General features: G+C 36.5%; 1 protein-coding gene across 1 annotated transcript in view; it reads right to left on the bottom strand.

Annotated features, from left to right (window-relative positions):
* Positions 1-622: 622 nt before the first annotated feature.
* LOC135078355 (nose resistant to fluoxetine protein 6-like) overlaps positions 623-22257 on the bottom strand; it is a 92366-nt gene continuing 70731 nt past the window's right edge. Inside the window, exons 12-14 of the mRNA XM_063972955.1 lie at positions 19197-19373; positions 8503-8699; positions 623-2329 (exon numbers count right to left, since the gene is read on the bottom strand). Coding sequence (XP_063829025.1) covers positions 2201-2329; positions 8503-8699; positions 19197-19373 — 503 coding nt within the window. The 3' untranslated portion in view covers positions 623-2200. The remainder of the gene's footprint in view (positions 2330-8502; positions 8700-19196; positions 19374-22257) is intronic.

Raw genomic sequence — 22257 nt, 5'->3', positions numbered from 1 at the left:
TGATGTGCCAGGAACTCTAAATAAATTCTAAAATAATAATCCTTACTTGCTTATGAACCAAATAGTATGAATTCATGGATAAAATAAATATTTTTTTTCCGACGCGCAGTAAAATTCGCCCGCTGTGTCCTGAAGAAAATTTTTTTTTCACCTACTTTTTTCGAAAAAAGTACCATACAATGGTATATATTTATAATCCTGATAAATGTAGCTTTCAGGACATATTTTTTTTATTAGATTATCTCCAGTGGTTTAAAAGTAAACGACGTTTATTTAAAAAAATACTTTTTGGTTTTTGTGAATTTTTTCAATATTTCTATTTTTTTGTATGAAAAGGCAAAAAGTTTGTTCTAGAAATGAATTCGCCATCCTTTAATTATCCGAAAATGACACCACACTTGCCCTAATACCCATAGTTTTGAAGATATGGGCCTTAAAGTGAAGCGCGGCAGAAGGAAACTTGCCCCCCCTCCCCCTGCTACCACAGGGGGGGCTCCCGATGTCTACCGACGGAAATCCACTCAGGAGCACCCAAAGAACAACTGGTGCAAAAATGAGCCTTCTATACCAAAGTGGAGGGGTCTCCATACAAATCATTGCACTAAATTCCCTACTATATTGCCTCAATAAATCATTGCAGGTCGCAAGAAGAAAAGAGGTTATAACCATTTATTTATTTTTTCATACATTTCAGATGGAAATGACTAGGTTGTTTATAAAGCACCTATTTTTAAATAAGATGACATATTTACTTTTTTTTTTATTTAACGCTGGTAAAAGGTTCTGAATATTATAAAGTTTTCAGTAATCTTGTTATGGAAATATTAAAAAATCTATCCATTCTATGTTGTTATTTCCCTTACGGCTATCTTCGGCCTATATACGCGTGTTGAATTTAAATCACAATATTGGTCTTACGATTTGCCACATTTTTCAATATCCTACTTGGATATTCCGAAGGTATCTGCCCAGTGTATGAGGGTAAACTGCGATGATCGATATGTGGCATGAGCCACTGTTATCTGCCCCTACATATTTCAGACCACGTTATCAAGCCGTACTCAATGTGTGTCAGTCGGTAATGTTACTGACTTTATTATACCAATAAATAAGGTCTTTGCAAATTGAATGTATCGAATTTTAACTTTCTAGCTAAGGCACAATTTTGTTAATAATTTCCTTTAATGACTTTCAAACCGATCTCTTTTATAGTCTAGTCTTTCATAATGTACTACATTGTTCCATTGGTTTAATACGATTCCTTGAAATGCCATTGAAACCAATTAACAGCCACGTTATAAAAAGTTTAGTCAATTAACTGCAACATCGCACGTGAACGTAATAAATTGTGTAGTGTCTCAATTTTTGGCTAAACTTCGAGCAGCCTAGCATCTGGGTTAACGACGAGCTGCGCAATACCAGCGCATCTCTGAGGCAACTGGACTACAGAATGCTATTTCCAAATTGTAAAGTTGTCTTTGTTTTCACTAACATACCTTATCTTTGTGATGTTTGCAAAGAGATTAAGTCTAAAAAGGCTCTTCTACCAAATTGATTGGGCTTGAATTGAGACAAAGTCTACTTTCCATGATTGAGAAAATATTCCCATGGATACTTTTCCTGAAAAATTTAAAGTTGTATTAGGAAGTGGCAAAATGTCATAATTTTCGGTAAACAGATTTGTTGTTTTTCATATGATATTTTTTATCAATATCTTCGTCATTACTATGTCTTGCCGTTTAATTGGTAATGCTTAATTCAATCTTAACTAGATCATTATGAGGCCAGCCCAGGCTACTGGACTATATTCTACCCATTTATACAAATATTTGTGGAGGTGTGAAACACAACCTTTATAATTTAACTTTATATTAAGCCGCGTATTCAACTGCAGGCATTGTAACAGACAGAGATAACTTATCCCCACAATTGTGTGATAATTTTCAGAAATTAATTGTGCTAGTCACAGCGGAATCAGAATATTTGTGTGATCTGAATATTCAGTAGCTGGAGGATTAATTTTCTAAAAATTGAGTTGTCCAATCTAAAAGCAGATTAAAGCTACGTTATCATAATGTGACTAAAATTCACATTAATCAAATCAAATCATTTGAGCACCACGATGATAATATTTTCTGCTGTTACGAGTGAATACACGGCCCAATCCCTGATATGCTACACTGATCACCACAGCCTGTGCTCACTGGCTCTTGTGCTTGTGCCCCCCACTTATGATCCTGATGATCCGCACTGCCGGCGCCTCGAACGCGATGGAGATGGCGAAGGAAGCCAGGAACGCTAGCACGGCGTAACCGGCGTATGTTGTGATCTGTAAAGAGGTAAAGAGCCATTAAATATTTTACTAGACGAAGTATCATGTGTGATCCCCTTTTAAAAGAAAATAGGGCAATGTTGACATTGAAACTGAAAGATACAAAAGGATACAATATGGCTGAGTTGCACCACTTAACTTTGACCGTAACTATAGTCAAAATCTAACCATGATTACGAGTATAACATGGTAACATAACGTAAAGCACAATTTACGGTTCATTGACATTATTTTCATTAGTTTGCTCGTATGTTTTTGTTTAAATTATTCACATTTAACTTTTTGCTACATCAAAAACGGCTCTATTATGCGTGTATATGTGATCGTATTTATTTTTCATGTTTGCAAAAGTCAGCGTGCGTATTATCGTTATATCGCTTTTGCATTAGTTAGAGGTTGTGTAAAGACACCAGTGTCTTCAAATTGCTATGCAAATGCGGCCGGAGGTGCGCGCAATAACGCCATTTTGCCGCGGGACGTAATAAAGCTATAGCAAAGCTCCAATATTGACTGAACTATTATTAAACCACATTTACCGCGTATATTCCTATAGATGTAATAATCAAAGTAATAAGTTTGTATTGTGAAGGCATATAACAATGGGAATACTTATACCTTCTTATAGAAAGTTCTCCCTATTGTACTTTTTCACACAGACATTCATTATTTGTATGTGTGTATAAGAATTGTTAACATTATAAAATATTTATACGAGGATGTCAGACACATTTTTCTTTGAATATTTGAATAATTTAGAAGTCCCTGATGAATAGTGTTGAGTAGTCCTGAAAAATGTTTTTCACAATGACAAAGAAGAGCCATTATGTTTATTTAGATTTTCTTTCAAGAGTACTTTAAATAAGTAAATGCACTTAAAATGGACAGTGAAATAAAAAGCTCTAGTCTTCCGTTTATTTTCAGCTTTATGTTTCAAGGTTTAAGTAAACAAAGTATATTTTGCATATCTAATTATCGAGCTCTTTGAATATTAATGTCCATTTAAGTTCAGTTACTTCCAAAACACGAGCAAGAGATTATTTATTTGGGGCACTCGCTTTGAAACTTTAATCATAGCTGGTTGAAGAATAAAACGGTCAAGTTCATGTTGGACTAGTAAATGAAGGATTTTCTAGATGTTGTGTAAAATATTTGACAATTATTGTAGTAGCACCAGCAATAGCAATTTGTGTCATATAATAACTGAAAACCCTGCGGCAGACGAACGGGTCGGCATTATGTGGTCTCTTCGTAATGGGACCGCGTTGTCACCTTTTGTCGGGAACCCTAAAAAGGCGCGTTGGGTTATTCGTAACATCAAATGAGCTTCAGCTTTCGCCCAGACTGTGCAATTTCTCATATGATTTGCTTCTTGTAAGCCTAGAAAACATAAATGTAAGTACCACTTGCAATCCTATTTACGAAATGTGTTCGGCGCGACAAATGGTATTCTCTTTTTCTTGAAAGCAGCTTTGTAATATTAATGTGGAATAATGAAAAAAACAACTTTGTTTAATATTTTTGAAACACGATGGTGTTGAAAAGCCTATTGGAGACCGGGCATTCCGGGCAAGGAAGGAAAATCAAAGATAAGAAAGTAAAATGCAAAACAATATTTTGATTTCCGTATAAACTGAAATATTTTAGGAAAATAGATAATCGCAATGCCAGTTTATCCGCAATTCTAGCTCAACAAAAATAGGTGAATGTTTCCGCCACTTTATATGCATGGAGTATGAAAGTGTGGTTGATTTATTCAGCATCGGGGATTTATTTGACCGCTGTCAAATGGTTGCGAGCGGCGCTGCTTCTGAAACTTCGCCCGCAATGCATTTCTACTTGAAGCCGTATACGAAAGTGTGCTCACTGCGCTCTCGTAGTTTCGCGGGAGCAATCCAAATAATGAATATTAGACACGAAAATTATTTGAGCTCTGAGAAGATGAATGCATTAAATTGTCTGTCTCTATAAAGTTAACTTTGTGTATTGTCTAGTGAAGCTTAATATTTAATGTTCGCGTCTACGACATTAATGGAACTAAACGCTTAATGTGGTTAGGTATTGTGTTGTCAAATGAGTATTTTGCATTAATTATGGATATAGTTAACGCATAAGTATTCTAGTAGACTTCGTTCAAAGTAGGCCACGTGTCTTACCCAAATTGTGGAAGAAGTTTAGGTCACACTACGACAGTTATTTATTACTAAAGTCTGGCGACTAGACTTAATGTTTATTAAGTGCTATCTGGTGGTACCAAGATTTTGAGGTTTTACCAAGATATAGAAGTCCAAATAGTCCTTGTTTCTACCCTAATGTGCTGAGTGTGTAGCATAGTTTCAGAATCACAATGTGCCACTATTGACACAACATCAACTCCACTATTGATTTACCACAATTCATTGTATGTAGAAGCCGGTACATTGTTACAGATAGATTGTCCGTCACAGAAGCAAACCCGGCGACAAGCACTAGTCTAGTGTTGACCGTGGCACTTATCTCGCGCCCAGCAGCGCACATAGCCTGTGCCATTAATCGTCCTGAACAAAACGATAGTAGTCCAGTCAATAAAGCATTATAGATGGAAAACTGTAGAACACAATTTCTGACTTCAGGACTTTATTTAGACTAGTTAGGAGGTGAACATAGCAAAAGTCCCCGTCCTTAGCCCTTGAGCCGGCGGGGAGAGGGTGGTTTAAAGGTGCCACTTTTCGGTTTTTCGCTTAATCCTCGGAAACTATGCGTCCTAGTGACATGACTACTATGAACCAAAACAAGCATATTCAATTTGCTACAGGTGAGATAGTCAACTTTTTTGATAAATTGTATAGTTTTCGCGGCATCTGCTCTAGAAGGGCTGTAATATTGGAAATTTTATTTTTGTCTTACATTTTCCCATCAGGAGAAAATCGACTAAATCAACATTGAGCAATCATTCTAGACATGCGGAAGCATGTTTAGCCTAGTTCCAGGGAGGGGACTGCACCGTGCGTATATTTAGACGAACCACTTTGAGCCACTATTGACTCCTCATCACTCAAAAACTACTGTGCATTAACACTTCAAATTTGGCTCATGTGTTGAAACTTGCAAGATATACATCAGCTTCAAATTTCATAAATATGCCTCAAACGGTTCTTTAGGTATTGACGTCCAAAAATCTACATGTCGGACCTATAGACCAAATTCTAACCACTTCCAGATGATCTCGAAGGTTCAAATTTGGCATCCAGAAAGGTAGTTATGTAAATACAAAGGAACAAATAAAAAACCAGTAAATTTTAACATTCACAGGTGATAGATAGATTTTAGTGTTGTAAATGTCGATTTTTGAACGTCAATACCTAAATAACCGTTTGAGGTATATTTATGAAATTTAAAGCTGATGTATATCTTGCAAGTCTTAATACATGAGCCAAATTTGAAGAGTTAATGCACAGTAGTTTTTGAATGATGAGGAGTCAAAAGTGGCTCCAATTGGTTCGTCTAAATATACCCACGGTGCAGTCCCCTCTCTGGAACTAGGCTTAACATGCTCCCGCATGTCTATAGTGTTTGCTCAATGTTGATTTAGTCGATTTTCTCCTGATAGGATCATATAAGACAAAAATTAAATTTCCAATTTTACAGACCTTCTAGAGCAGATGCCGTAAAAACTATACAAGATATAAAAAAACTTGACGGTCTCGCCTGTAGCAAATTGAATAAGCTTTTTTTGGTTCATAGTAGTCATGTCACTAGGACGCATAGTTTCCGAGGATTAAGCGAAAAACCGAAAAGTGGTACCTTTAAACCCCCCTCTCCCTGCCGGCTCAAGGGCTAAGGGCGGGGACTTTTGCTATGTTCACCACCTAACTAGGCTAAATAAAGTCCCGAGGTCAGAAATTGTGTTCCACGGATTTCTCTCTACACCGTCGTTAAGGCATTCATTGACTGGACTATAGTGCTGTCCAGCGATGATCGATCGATGACAATGATTTTAATTTACAGAAGACACAGGAAGAAAGAAATGTCTACTCATAAAACCACTTAGTGGTTGTCATTGTGTATTGAAAATAATGGGTGATGAAATCAAATGTTAAAAAACAAACCTTAATAAAATTCATTTATTAAGGTTTGTTTTTATTATATTACGTTTTACGCTTCCCGTTCACCTCTCTAAGTTGAATTGCAATAATTACTAGGTTTGTGCTTACTTTCTCACTTTAAAAGTTTCTAAAGAACGAAATTGGTATTCTCTAATATGTATTAACTTGTTGTGTTAACTTCCAATCTATCGCCCAAGTTTAATACCTAACAAGCGATATTATAAACTAATCGATAGCAGCTGCCGGCAACACTAACGAACGCGTTCATCAGTCACGAGTCGGTACCTTCAAACTATGCCTTCGAATAGATACAATGCTCTTATACCAATAGGCATAGAGCTCATATTCTTCGAAGGGAGTATACCACTTATTGGTATCAGACTCGGCAGTCTGAGCCTCATCAGAACTCCGTATCAAGTTTCAAGAAACTACCCTTTCTTTATTATAATTTTGCCCTGTGTCAGGATAATAAAAATAAAGACGTCGATTTCTATGTATAAGATCTCAAATTTAATCTAAATAACACTCCCACTTGCTTTTGCAAGTCAAACTTAATTTCAGTGCCAGCTGTTTCATGCAAACAGGATATCACAATCACTGCAGCTATAATTGAAATCTTGTTTATGAAAATCCAGTCGAACGAACTTGATTCAATGTGTTTTCAGTTATTAACTTATCTTGACTGAAGTAACTGATAAATCTATTTCTGAATTTTAATTTAGCGAGAAGTGGTCTCTGACAGAGAAGTGTTAATCTTTAATTAAAATGTTTGTCTCGGGCGTAATCTTCAACTTCACGATTTGCAGAGGAGTGAAAGATTTATCGCCGTAATAAGGAGTCCTGTTTGTAGGTCCCCTCTTAAGATCTATTGTCTGAGAACTCTTATAACTCGCACTACCACTAAGTACGCAATAATAATGTATTAAAGTTCAAAGCAAGCGTAAAATAACTTGACAAGAGTTATGCTGAGATTTAGTACCTACTCAAGAACGTCATAAAAAATAAATAATGTAAAACATGAAAATAAATGGCTGATAGCGTAGATACCTAGGTAGGTATCTACGCTATCAGCCATACAAGGGCTCGATAGGTATCGAGCCCTTAATCTGTCTCCATTGCTTCGGTAGGCTTCACATAAAACGGTGTCCGTGATTTTATGATACAGGTCATCATGAGCGCGGCTTATCTCTTTGGCCTCATAAATTCTTTCTTATTATTATGTCGAGGATTTGTCAATATGTAGATAATATAGCAAGCAATGTAGGTGGATGTAATATCTACAGAATTCAATCTCATAAGCTGGAAAACTCGAATTATTCTCAACAGATATGATTTTACAATTGGAATGACGAGTGCAGACGAGCACAGTATTATTAATTCATTTGTATTTGTATTTTTAAAGACACAAACGTTTTTCGAATTTCATGCTCGACGTACATATATTTTAAAATTGAAAAACATTCTCTGATTTATGTACGGATGTAAAAAGCATTCGTTGCGAAGAAGCAAACAATGGACAAATAAACCAAACCAAAATAACAAATAAAATACAGTATTCAAATAGGAAGTAGGGCTGAATGCATAATGTAATATGTCAATGTAAAGTGTATTTAATTTTCATCGAACAGTTAACTTTTTACATTCGTTTAAATTGCACGCCATAAATGAACATAACTACCAGCATTTCAATTCAGTTTAATGGTAACTTTATCCATTGTAATGACAATGCAATTACGTAGTAATGGGAGACCGGGAAATTTTATATAGGAAAGTTCTCTTCGTTAGGTGCCGTATAGCACATCTAGGCAAACTATGTTACACTATGTTAGGCAAACGGACGTTTCTAGACTCAGAATTCATAAGTTCTATAGGTGTTCATGAAACTCCTAAAACAATCCTCATTTCTTATTAGACCTGGCGATAACTATACTGGGCTGTTCAACTCCCTGTGAGTTGACTTGCCGCCGTAGACGCAGTACGTGAGCCAGCTGAGCGGCAGTAGTCCTCGGTACGAGAGCAGCGAGTTGACCAGCCCGCTGTAGCCGCAGCAGCACTCGATGGCCACCCACGCCAATGATGATGACTTACCACAGTGGAGTTCTGCAGGTGGTAGGGCCCGTCGAGCATGAAGCAGGTGAAGACCATGATGGTGGGGTGCACGAGGTAGGCGCAGTACGTGAGCCGGCTGAGCGGCAGCAGCCCTCGGTACGAGAGCAGCGAGTTGACCAGCCCGCCGTAGCCGCAGCAGCAGGCGATGGCCACCCATGCTACCGCCACTCCCCACGCTGGAACAAAGTATGGCGTTAATACACGATAGCTCCTTATCAGAATTCTTAATTGTACAAAGTTGCGAGAAACTCTATCAAAAGCAGCATGTGCGCAAATCAAAAGCCAAATGAAAAAGACTGGTAAAAAAATACCAGTTTGAAAAAGAGGATGATAATACGAGTATGTCACATAAGTTATAGGAATGTGGTACCTATTACGAGTAGTAACCATTTTGGGTTATTGCTTATAATAAATCACTTATTTTAATTAAGTACCTACTTGTTTTGAAAATGTAAAGAATCTGTCATAATGATTTTGTTGTGTAAAAATATCAAGCCAATCTTAAAATTAATAAGGGACTCAGCCAAGTATGGGTTGGGCCGTGAACATCAATCACGCTTGTTTGCTATCCGCCCAGAGGGGCGCGTTTTTGGCGGTGAAGGTTAACTAATCTTCTTTCTTATATCGATCCTAATAAAAGCTACTTTTAGAAAGAACACAGATCAAATCTCGTAGAATGTAAGTAGGCCCATCGGTGAGTGCTCGTCTAAAAAGAATCTGGCTATTACATCGCAGCCTCCGCGAAATCAGCGCGATCCAGACGAATATCCCGGCCGCATTGAATAAACGGGAGAGATGAGAAATCTGATGGCCACTAAATACGAGTAGAACCAAAGCAATATCTGATTCTTCTATTTATTTGCGTTTGTTTTGTGGTATTCAAAACTTGAATCGAAACGTAGAAACTGAAATTAATTGGGGCAAAATAGGTATACTTACCTACTATAAATACATTTTATTTTCAACACAATGCGGCCGAATCCGAAACGACAATTAAAGTCAAAAGCTTTTGTATTCCCAACGGTAAATTAACGTTAGGGTATTGTGATTTATGGACAGGGAAGCATTTACGAAATCTTTATTTTCGTATAGGTAATTTGTTTACACAAATGACAGGTGAAATAATAGAGCTTTAACTTTATGCTTACCCTTTACATTTAATAATAAGAGCTGTCAAATACTCATACCTACTGGTATACAACGCGTGCTATAAAAAGCTCACGTCTAATATGAATCCACTAAACCCAGCAAGTGTTTATGATCTCCTATACCTCAAGAAACATAATGTAATATAACCTAGACTAGACAAAACATATTACAGTACACAATAATATTACCTAGTGAAATAGGATATGAGTTATGAAGCTAGGCCGAGTGCTTTTCCACGATAAGGCGGTAGGTACATATTGTGGGCGGTAGACTGGGCTTCCCGAAGCAATATTATTTCGGAGACCGTTGTTATAATTTACTTCGGCAATAAATATAACGTGGCCCGTGAAATCGGACACAGAGCCCGTGAAGTGTAAAGTGGCTCAAAGCAGGCGATAATCAAAGGGATAATAAACCTTTGTCGGGTTCTGGGTAGGGCTAGTTGCGTGTGATCGACTGCTAATGGCCTAATTCTATGCGGGTATGTGCTTTGGATAGGTATAGCCGTATAGGAATGTTCAGTCAACTACAGCTGCTCTAAAATTAGATTGTCAGAGTTCCCCTTTCGAAACGGACTAGACAGACAGGAATCCAAGCGCAGATATGCTTAATTTTTAGCTGGTTGACAATCGGTTTGATCATGAGTATGTGCGTATTACCTACGAGTAAGTAGAGCTGGATTGTAGAGCTAGATCAAGAGCATACATACTCGTAAGTTATGTTTAGTAAATAAAGATGAACAATAAAAATAATTTAACAGTTTTTTTCTTCCAACTGATTAAATACCAAACTGTTTAAGTACAAATTTTGACAAAAATAAATAAGTATAATTGTTTCGTTAAACTGTCTGTCGTTACAGGAATGGATTATTCGTTTTGAAACTATCAAGGGAGCTATTAGGTACTGAGCGTAATCTCAAAATACGACCTCACACTGACGTGACCGATCCCATTGTGTCGAGTTAAGTATCTAAGGACAAGCCTAATTTTCTTTCGGCAAAGTCCGCCATTACACTACTCACGTTGTAATGAAAGGGATATGTTTCCGGAATTCCAAGCGGCCCGGGTTCGTCCTACCCTCCTGGATGAGTCGTGTGGCCGAAGTTAATGCAAAGGACAATGTTCGTTCTCCATACATTGTTCGCCTAAGAACCAACAATTTTGACATATTACTACCCGAAAGCGAAATAATACGATTCTGTGTGTAAGAACAATGATTCCTGATGGACACTTGCCATAAAATTAATGATTAAGAATTATTAAATCACAGCGATTTTATAATATGTCGTTTATGACAACATGGCGTCTAATGTATTGTGTGAATGTATGAACACCGATTCGCGAAAAATGTTTTGTATTGTCGTCACGCCGAGTCGCAGCCAAATAGTATAAAATAATAGAACAAGTTTTAGAAATACAACTCGGCATTCCACTTTTATAATATGCCCACATATTGCACGTAAATAAACAACATGAATCGTAGGTTGTTTCCACCCTTGTCATCTGACACATGAAATAAAATCCTATTGTATTATAGATATCGAAGCCGAATCGTATATAATAATAGAATGGGTTTTGGAGATCACTCGGGGTTCCACTTTTATAAAAAACCTACATATTGCATAAAAATAACACGAATCATGAGTTTTCTTTTCACCATTTACATCTGACACGAGATAACAAACTCCTATCTCCATGACTACCGTCGTAGTCTATGCCAAAGACTACAATATTTTAAGCAAGAAGTTTCAAACCTTAGCGGCTACAGTAACCCCTGGGCCACATACATCATGATAACATTTGGTCGACACCGGAACGAAGTCTTGCGATTATGCAAAAAAGCATCGTATTCTAGTGCGGCTATATCACGTTCAACCGGGGTTTTAATTCGACTAAATTCCTGACTAAAGACTGGAAGAAAATACGCCGCATTGTATGAGCACTTCGTGTTCGTTAAAGCGGCTTCAGATCTAGAGCCCACATAGTTTTCTTTCCAATAATATCCGCAAGTAGCGCTGCATGATCTTTACAACAAAAACGGCAATAGTTATTAAGGTGCCAAAATTATATGATTACTTTGGCACGGTATATACACGTTCGAAGATTTGTCATTTTCATTCATTTCATCATCATCATCATCATTTCAGCCACAGGACGTCCACTACTGAACATAGGCCTCCCCCAATGACTTCCACATCGCACGGTTGGTAGCGGCCTGCATCCAGCGCCTTCCCGCTACCTTTATCAGGTCGTCGGTCCACCTTGTGGTGGGTTGACATTGCAGAATATGACTTTTGATAGGTTCATCATAGAATTCGGCGGGGATATCCTCACGGAGGAAGTTCGAAAAAGGGCGGAACAAGATCTTATAATAATGCAAGGCCGAAGCTGTAACGCGCGTGCTCCTACGTGTAATCCGGCGAGTATGCAATAAATAGTAATGTCTGGTAAATAGCGGTAATACGTATCGTTCGTTCGTTCGTTTCAGCCGAAAAGACGTCCACTGCTGGACAAAGGCCTCCCCCAAGGATTTCCACGAAGACCGATCCTGCACCGCTCGCATACAGGCACCTCCCGCGACCTTGACCAGATCGTCGGTCCACCTAGTGGGAGGCCTGCCCACGCTACGTCTTTCGGCTCGTGGTCGCCACTCAAGAACTTTCCTGCCCCAGCGGCCATCAGCTCTACGAGCTATGTGCCCCGCCCCGTCTATGTCTATATGCGCTACGATTACAGGGTATCATTTTGCATAGTCGCAAGACTTCACTCCGCTGCTGTCAAATCAATGTCGCATAATGTTATAGATGACCCACGGTGAACTGTCCCACCAAACTCAATGACAGGGGGGCGCTACCATCGTTCAACTATATGGTTTCCAACATGGCAAAAATCGAAACCAGCTATCCGGTATTGACGGTGGCGCCCCACTGTCAATGTCATCGATAGGACAGTTCAGTATTTTGGAACTATATCGCAATGTGTGTGGCCCTTGGCCAAATCACAGAAGCCTATGCGAAGAAAGAGCACTTGAATGACAATGAAAATCAGGGTTACCATTTTATAAGATCTCCTCACTATTGAGGGTAACAAAGTAACATTAATAATCTAGCCATTAATTACATTTATTACCTATACGAGAAAGTAAAGCAACATGCGGTTTTATTTTAATTTGTAAAATATTTGTAACAGTTTGTTCTAAGTTTAGTTTTACAACAGTATTGCTGTTTCAGCTGTCACTGTGAAGCTTTGGGATAATAAATAAATAGAAAAAATATTAACATAAATATTTATTTAAGTTTTTATGTTCATTATCATAATATGCCAATTTATGTTACACTGTGTGACAGTCTTTGACACTAAACAAACTCTTCAGCTTAATAATACCTACCTACAGGGCGTTTTTATAGTTCGGTCATTCTCACGATTAGGCGTTCTCAGCCTAATTACCATATTATTTTTGAAATTTGGCTTAATTGACTTAAACGCATTTAAATATAAAACACATGAAAAGTACGAATTTAACAATCGTAAAGGCGTCAAATTATTCAAAACGGTTTTCGCGTAAATGAGACCCAAAAATTTTATGGTCACGGTAATTAGATAAGGCTAATACTTAATCTAACGGTAATTAGAAAAGATATGTAAAATAGCAAAAAAACAACATCTTGCATTGATAAATTTGTACACAAATATTGTATAGCGTCATATAAAAGGCTGTAGGTACTCTTAATAACCCTTTGCAAAAAGAAAAACACTAATTTATATTATTTATTGTATCATGATATTTTCAGTATACTGCAAGAATCGAGGCTATAACAGGAACACTTAGTTTCAACAAGAAGGGGCTATGTGTCACATTTAAAATGAGAGCATTTAGCTGAATCAGAATCTGAATCATCATTTTTTTGCTTTATATGTGGTAACAAACGATAGATACAGACAATCAGGTGTGACAAATATGACTTTTCGGATATGCATAATTATATCGAAATATGTATTAATGATATTATTAGTGTTTTTTCTTCTTTTTAATCTATCTGTGATCAGCCATCACCCATTATCAGATTAAATTGAATTTGTAATAATGACAGTTCCAGCTCTGCATATCCCATGATTTGTCACCTCGATTCTTTTACAATAAGTTTTCAGATTGATGCTATTCGCTTTCTCCTGAGCCTGAATGCAGAATTCTCAGAATTAAGAAGGGATGCAGCAAATAGATTTCATGACGGTCTAGTCTTTGTTTGTAAGCTTTACAGGAATTTTCTACACCCTCTTTGACGTTTGGTATCACTTCAGTGGACTTTGTAAACCGGTCGATGCCATAATAATATGTCTACATGGGTCTTAGGATGCATTTGTATTTAGTTTGTTCTCCAAGCTTCTTCTGCCCAGTATCCATTGCATATCACGAAGTTATTTTTCTATGCATGCATAACAAAGCAGGTAGGATGCAGTCTAGGATGCAGTCTAGGATGGTACAAAGTGCCTAAACACTCTCGTCTTGAAAAGGCCCATTGACTGTTCATTTGTTCCCTTTTGTTCTTAATGTGATCACGCCAGGTAAGTGTTACTATTGGACAATCTCATATTCTTAGGGCAAAGTAAACATGGATAGATTTTAATGGTATTATATTAGAATTAATTAATGATTTAACATGTTAATATCAATGATATTAATAGTAAAAATAAATATCTGGTACGAGACATATTTCACGCAGGGGTGACATCTCCTGGCCATCAGGAAGCCCCGATTTCACTCCAGCTAACTTCTTTTTGTGGGGTTACCTTAGGGGTTAAAAATACTCTAAAATCCAACAACCATGCAGCAACTGAAGCTGAACATTCGTCATGAAATCGAATCTATTTCGAGGTAACTCTAACGAAAGCTTTTCAAAATTTTCATGTCAGATTGGAAGAAAAGTCCGTAAAGTTGTTATGCGAAAGTCTAGGTATTTTATAATCATACTTATTCAATCGTGAGTGCAATTTGTAGGTAATAACTTCATACAACGGTGATTATAAATATATGGTAATTAGTACATGGAAATTAGAAAACGATAGTTTTTCTTCAAAATTTCCAAAATCTGCAGGGTATGCAAATACTGTCTTACTATAACGTATGGAGGCCAAAGTACTGATTCTATTTAAATCAACAACGTGGATCTACCTTCAAAAATCTAGTTTAAAAATAAGGACATGGTAAATAGAAAAATTGAAAACCAAAGATATGGTAATTATACTCTTACGCAATTCATCGACGGTACGACAACGCAATAGACGTCTACTTGCTTACAGGTCATAGAACTAACTAAGGGCTCGCGCCGCGCACGTAAATGATGTGTCAAATATTATTATTTAGGCTTGTGTGCCCAAAAACAAAAAACGTCACGGGAATTAGGATTTTTGCTCGGACAAGCAGTTTTTTAATTCTAATTATTTACAAAATGGTTTTATTGAATAGATATTTTGCTATGCATAAGACAATCTTTTATACTCTTTAAAATGTTGAATGGAGTAAACCAAATCTTTACGACATAAAAATTACAGCCAACTTTTAACATTAAGTCGGTGTGCGGACGCGTCACGGTAATTAGAGAACAGAGGTTCATGAAATTAATTAAGACACAAATACTTAAAATAAAGGCCTATGATTTAATGCAGAACTGGATAGGGTTGTAAAGTAACATATAAAAATACTTGCATGTCTCTAATTTGTCATTTTTAACGATTTAACAGCCCGGACACGCAAAAACTAGCTCATCTGAGAATGGCCGAGTTACTCTTGCTGATGAAACAAGAAGGGTTGATTCTACTACTGAAATACAACTACTTTTCTTACAGGACCAATATCAAATTCTCAAAAAAATTTACATTCTCGTGATGGTGATAATTTCTATGGAGAGGTTTTTTTTTATATTCGGTCTCTTGGGATAAGTTATTCCATTTGAGCAGTAGAATTAATCCTTTTTATTTGATCACATATAAAAATAACAAAAGTGTTTAGGAAAACTTCTTCTTTGGTATGGTATCACTACGGAGTTATAATGGCGGCAACTCTGTATCACTGACTTGTAACTTTCAAACAGTATGAATAATAAGGGCACCACATTGGTTTTCTTTCTGAAAAAAGGCTTTCACTTTTAGTACTAACCCTTTAGCACTATTTCATTGAAATAAAAATACAATAAACGCACAGAAGACTGAAATTGAGTCAACTGACGTGACATTTATAATTTGTTGACATTATGACAGTTTGACAAGACTAGGGATTGAAAAAGTTTTAATTGAAAAAGTAAAATGACAATTTATTAAAACGATTCACAAGGATATACTTATCGATTAAAAATATTTATAAAATGTTCTGATACTTGCCTGTAGCGATTATCCAATCCTGGTTTCTACTGAAAAACTACCTCGTGGCAATTTTAATAAAATAATAAAATCTTTATCTTCTCTTTCACAATCTATAAAAGTTCATTTGGTCTATTATTATACATGCGCTATGAATGAGGGTTTTCGCGATTGAAAAATCCGCGAGATGGCAATACGTAGACGTGAGGTCCAAATGCTGCATGATTGGTTATTTTTGACATGACATTGACAGATATGTCAAAATCCACCAATCATGCAGCATTTGGACCTCGCGTATACGTATTGCCATCTCGCGGATTTTTCAATCGCGAAAACCCTCATTGGCATAGATTATAAGAGACTGGCAACTATACTAGGTTGATATATGTTTCTCTCACTTCAACTGGCATTGGATTCAACATCGGATTCTGACACTTTTACAGTTATGATACCATGAATATCAGTTTATGGTCCTAATTATTTTCATTATATTTACGACCTTCGACCAGTTGGACACTTTAGAAAGCTTCTTGTAATAGTGTCAATATCTTTTTAGCTTTTAACGCAAATCTAGTCTTCTAATCGATTTATTTTATTTTCAAAATCGATATTTTATTGTCTATGATGGCCGCAGGAACATCACTATACATGGACTCCCAGCAATAAAGTACGGTAATGCCTCGTACAGATTTTATCGGCAAAAATAATGGAACTTGATAGGTTTTAGACCATGCCACGCACCAAAACGTCCGGAAGTTGTAATAGTATTATAGAATAAACGTTAAAAGACTTATTTATTTAATTTTTCAATGCTTAAGTGTCCATTAGAATGAAAGGGTGCTTAATGTATTAAAAAAAATAGAAAATAATTATGATGGGTTAATGTTTTTGGGCGGTTTTTTAGGCGGTTTCTGACAATGTCCTTTGGTGGGTCAAGTTTAATTGTGTTTCGGAAGTTTATTCTTATTTTGAAAGTCCAAATTAGCGTGTCACCTCAATCTTCCTGATGATAATTAAGGATTGGTACGAGGAAATTTTAGAAGTTTTTATCAGCAAACAAATTAAGTATCTTACGCTGTTACCAAACATCATCACTGAGTGTCAAATCTATTATGCTTTATTAAATCTTCTATGATGAATATCAACAACATGATGAATACAACTGCTCTATATTAATTAAAACTGATACCAACATTTATTTGAACGGTCCATAATTTATTAAATATTTCAAATTGAATTCAAGAAAGCACCAGAGTTAATTCTCGTTAAAATCGAGTGGAATTAATCGTAGTATTGACAGACAAAATGGAACGACAGCAATTGATGGGGCCTTTGATACGAGACCAGGCAAGATTAGGGTTAAGGTCAACTCAATTTGAATTTTAGATGAGCGCAGATTATCACGAAAGGAGTTAGCGACAAAAGGACAGTGTTAGCGATAATGGGTTCTCGGTGCATTGTGTGGAAGATCATTAATTTGCCTGTGCAAGAGACGATTCAGACGACTGCACATTAAGTTAAGCATTGTGGCATCTTAAGCAGCTGTGATAAGAGCGTTTTTACTGTAAAAGTGTATAGTCTGATGTGAAAAGAAAATCGATTGACTCCCATCCCCATGAAAGAAGTTACCGACACAAATTAATACCTCTAAATCTTTTACAATCCACTTCAAGATAATTTCGCTTTTCATATAACCTATCTTTCGGGTATGTTTAATATTAATTTGGATTGCTTTGTAGCTAGAGAGTTGCTGTTGCAAGCAGCATTTCATGTACGACGAACGACGTCAATTACAGTTAGTCAAACATTTCATAGCGCATTTCTAGGGAACTAAAATCAATGACCTAAAATGAAATGAACGGCTTAGAAGCAGTGATAATGACATTTCAGTGATTTTTATTGGTCACTAAAATTGGTTGCTCGCGCTCGTGATTTTAGACTGGCTTTAGGGCGATAACACGTCTGATTTTATAGACTTTAACTAGGTAAATGCTACGCATTGGTGTTGAAAGTAAATCCAATGTTTTTTTTTCACTGCGTTGCTATACAAAATGTTTGGTTGAACTGAGCTTTGAGAGTAGGTACATAAGAAGTACATAATTAAGTCCAATAGATGGGTGGTGTCAGCTAATTAGAACATGTACTAAGTTTGATTTGGAAACAAAAATGTATAGAGCTCTTAAATGTATTATGTATACCAATGGATTGTTAGTAGGTACTGTAAATAAACCAAATTATAATCATGTAAGTACACTCACTTTACAGATTTTATGAGAGGCCGTAAAACCCGCAGTTAAATATTTATTCGTTTTCTGACATGAAATTACGTGCTGGATTTGGAACAAATTACTCGTAAAGCTTACAGATTTATTTACACTCAGAAAAGTAATATTAGTAACAACACACAACAGTATGTATGAATTACTCATATTTCAATTTCACAAATAAGCGGAGCATTAATTCAAACGAAATTGATGAGTTTTTTTACTTCAATATATTATACAAAATTGAGAAAAGTGGATACTTCATTTTACATCGAATACGTGCGTCGTAACAAGGCATTTGCAAAATTAATAATGATGCCTCGGGATCTATGCGGTTTTGATACCAAGCTTCGTTCCGTCGAGGAGAACGGCGGAAATTAGGTACGTTTAAGTAAGTATTCTCCGTGATTTAATAAACAATGTTTATTCTCTTCTTATTGGTTTAGACTCGTCAGGTAAAGTAAAAGTAAAAAGTATTTTATTTGCCAACAAAAAGTCTGTTTATCCAACGGCTGCTGCACTAAGCTGTGCATTCTCAGCTTTGGAATTACAGATATTATAGAATTTTAGTTCCTTAGTACCTACTATTGGGTACTTTGAATTAGAATGAAGAAAAGTCAGTCAAGATTGGACCTATGTTCGTACTCCTGTAAGGCATAATACTTGTATATTTTAACCCAGAATTGAAGATAAAGAAAATCTCACTGTCTACATTGTTAACATGCCATGCTTTAGCCATTCCTCCCACAACACGCTCGTCCCATCGAAATTGCTTTTGAAAAAAAAAATAGTTATGAAAAATGCTATTTTCTCATCCACTCTCACTCCCCTTTGAGCTTAAGCCTTAACAATAATATTGTGATTGGTGTCCAGGGTTGAAAAAGGTTAACAATTATGTTCCACTTACCAGTGTGTCCAACGCTCACGTAGAAGGCCGTGGGCCAGACCTCGAAGTAGCCGTCCACCATGCCGAAGATCAGGCTGCCGACGATGGCCAGGGACCCAACCCAGCCTGCCACCACCAGCCAGTATGGGATGCGGACCTTGCACTTTGTCTTGTGCAGGTAACAGCCCACCATCATACCTAGAAACCAGAGAATAACTTATTGATGAACTAAATTAAACGAGGTGTCATTTATGTCATGTACTTCCATATTTATTGTACTACCTATTTACTATACTAACTAGATAACATGAAAATAACTTTTGTGATTATTACATTTTAATTTTTTCAGCGGCCTGTATGAATGATTTATCCCCCAGAAACAGTGCTAATTTATTCAAATCAATTAAACCTTTGTTTATTTGAAAGTGTGAATTGGAAAGTTCACGACCAAGCAATCCTTTTGGAGGCTTGGATATACAAAAAGTTGGAATATTCAAATCAAGTTTTGATTTACTTTACATTTAATCTCATATTTCTTTAAATGCAAGTTTTCATGGTTCGAACTCTATAATTTTGGGTGTTTGTTTGGATCCGGGAAAACACAGTTTCCAAAGGAAGCGCTGATAATACAACACAATTCTACGAAGGTAGAGCCGTTGGTACGTAAATTCATTAATTAAGTTAATGACATCATCAAACTTCGAACTTAATAACATGTTTCTGATTCGAGTAATCTCTACAATAATGGTGTGTGATTCAATTTCCATGTGTATTGTTGGCTACGAAAGCAATTATTGTTGGTAAACTCCATAGATTTAGGCTCAAACCAGTTTAATTAAAGCAATTAATCAATAACACTATTACTGAGCAACCTGTAATTGCCAAGTCTATATGATGTCTAATTATAGTGCCTGATTGCTATGCCTGTAAGTACATGACATATGGACTATTATACTGAAATCAACTATGATCTATTGGTTTACGCCACATAATGTAAATTGGTTCGCCCTACACGATGCGCAAGTAGTTTTAGTTCTTATAATATTAAGTTTAGGTTGTGAGTATTATTTGTGTAAGCGTATTTAAATACATAATGCTTGCACTATAAAGTTGTCAGTGAAACCAGTGAAACTTAGTTGTTTCAATCAATATTTATGTTCAGATTTATGCAATATCAAAATAAACGTAAGAGCTCGGTTGAGCAAAGCAAATCAACAGCGGTTGATTGCGTGTGGTGATAAAATTGATGAGTCAACATAATTGCCCTGAATGGTTTGCAAAATTTTAGCAATGCCTATTGACGCTACCGGGCATAATTGATTAACTTCGGTAATCACCATACAAAATTAAAACGTGAGTGCGTTTTCATGTTTTTAGGAAAGAGTGAGTGAGTAGAACAATGCCTAAAATGGCTGTACCTACAGACTGAGAAATGAGATTATGGTGACTATGTGGATTGTCTGTGAAAACCATTACTATGCATACAAAGTTGCTAGCACAGCTAGTTTCTGATATCTCTACACAGTTGAGTTTTATGCAGTAATATTTTATTATCTTTACAAATAAAAGGTGAACCCTCCGGTGCAAAAAATTTAGTATGAAAACTTAATCAGCGCCCCTGTGAACTTGACCTAAAGTGAATTCAGTAATTTAGACAGTCGAGATCGACATATTATCGTTTAATTTGAAGGCTGGGTGACACATTTTTTCGAATACGCAAACGATTCGAAGACGAATGTTTATCGTGCTAGCCACACAGAAGCTAGTGGTAAACGTTAATTAAATGTGAGTATTGAAGTGTTAAGCAAATACGTGTGACCTGCATGTGGAATTAAACATTTTGATGCTATCCCGTCAGTGCCGTAAAAGTTTAATAGAATTTACACTTGTATTTTATTTATTGATGAAAACGGTCTCCTTTGTAAATTACTGTGTCAATCATGCTAACTCGTTTGCATATTTACAACGGGAGTAGATTTTTTACCGCTCGCAATTTTTATTCAGATTTTTATAACTTATTTTTTTATCATGCCAAATGTTTCATGTACGGAATACGGATGTACGTACCAGTAAAACGCAGTTGGGTAAATATAGACGTCCATGTGCAGTACCAACATTAACGTTTAAATTTTAGAGTACTGGTTTATTGCTTCCTATTTCCCCGAAGTTGGTACACAATTTACTACAATTGCCCTTTCAAGTGTATTGGAAGTTAGTGCGATAGGTCCCTGTAGGTCGCACGTACATTGAATTTTACTAGCCCCACTTCCTTCTTTATGAGGCACTTATGAACAATCAATTTGATCAAAATACTCGCTCATTTTCTATTAGTCCTTTAAAATAAAGTAGGCACTTTGCAAAGTTATTCTATTAATTAATTTATTATTGCCATTAGCAAAACTATGTAGACTAAGTTGAATAAACTTGTTTATTTTACGACTTTGGCCTTTTGTGCCAAAGGTCAATTTCACTTAAAGACTAATTTTAGTCACTTAGATAGGCTGTGATTGATATCAAAAGTTTAAGCGGTATGAAAACCCAAATGAACGGGCTCATTTCGAACATTCTTTTGTCTGATAACAATGAATTATCGCATTTGGAATTTTGTTCCGCAGATAAACAGCTTCTAATTTCAAAAGGATATCTCGAGTGAATGGGGCCCGCAGAGTTATCAAACTGTTCGGCCGCCCATTTGCTTTTTGCGAGACGCCATTATGATGGGCTCGCTGACCTACGAAAGGGATATCCGATATGTCCTTACACCCAAACTACAGCTTTTTTGTCGAAATCGATGAGGAACGTAATAAAACGGCAGCCACTTAAGAGTTATGTCGGTTTTAAGGGGCCGGCTATCATAGCTCTGAAATCTTTATCAATACGACCAGCGGTAGTGGTGATTTCATCTGGGATGACATCAATTCTCCTCAATCCTCCTTTAGCACGTATTTCGAAAGCTTATCTCACTGAAACTATTTTTGTACAAGGGCGCGTTATGAAGAGTTACGGACGACCACGCAGGACAAATTTATTTCCTTTGTACCGACAAGGAAAAGCGATCATAAGAAAGCTTTTGTTTGGATTC

Source organism: Ostrinia nubilalis, chromosome 2 (genome assembly GCF_963855985.1).
Source record: "Ostrinia nubilalis chromosome 2, ilOstNubi1.1, whole genome shotgun sequence".
Taxonomy (NCBI): Eukaryota; Metazoa; Arthropoda; class Insecta; order Lepidoptera; family Crambidae; genus Ostrinia; species Ostrinia nubilalis.
Note: the sequence above shows the minus strand (reverse complement) of the source record. Positions and strands in the feature narration are given on the sequence as shown.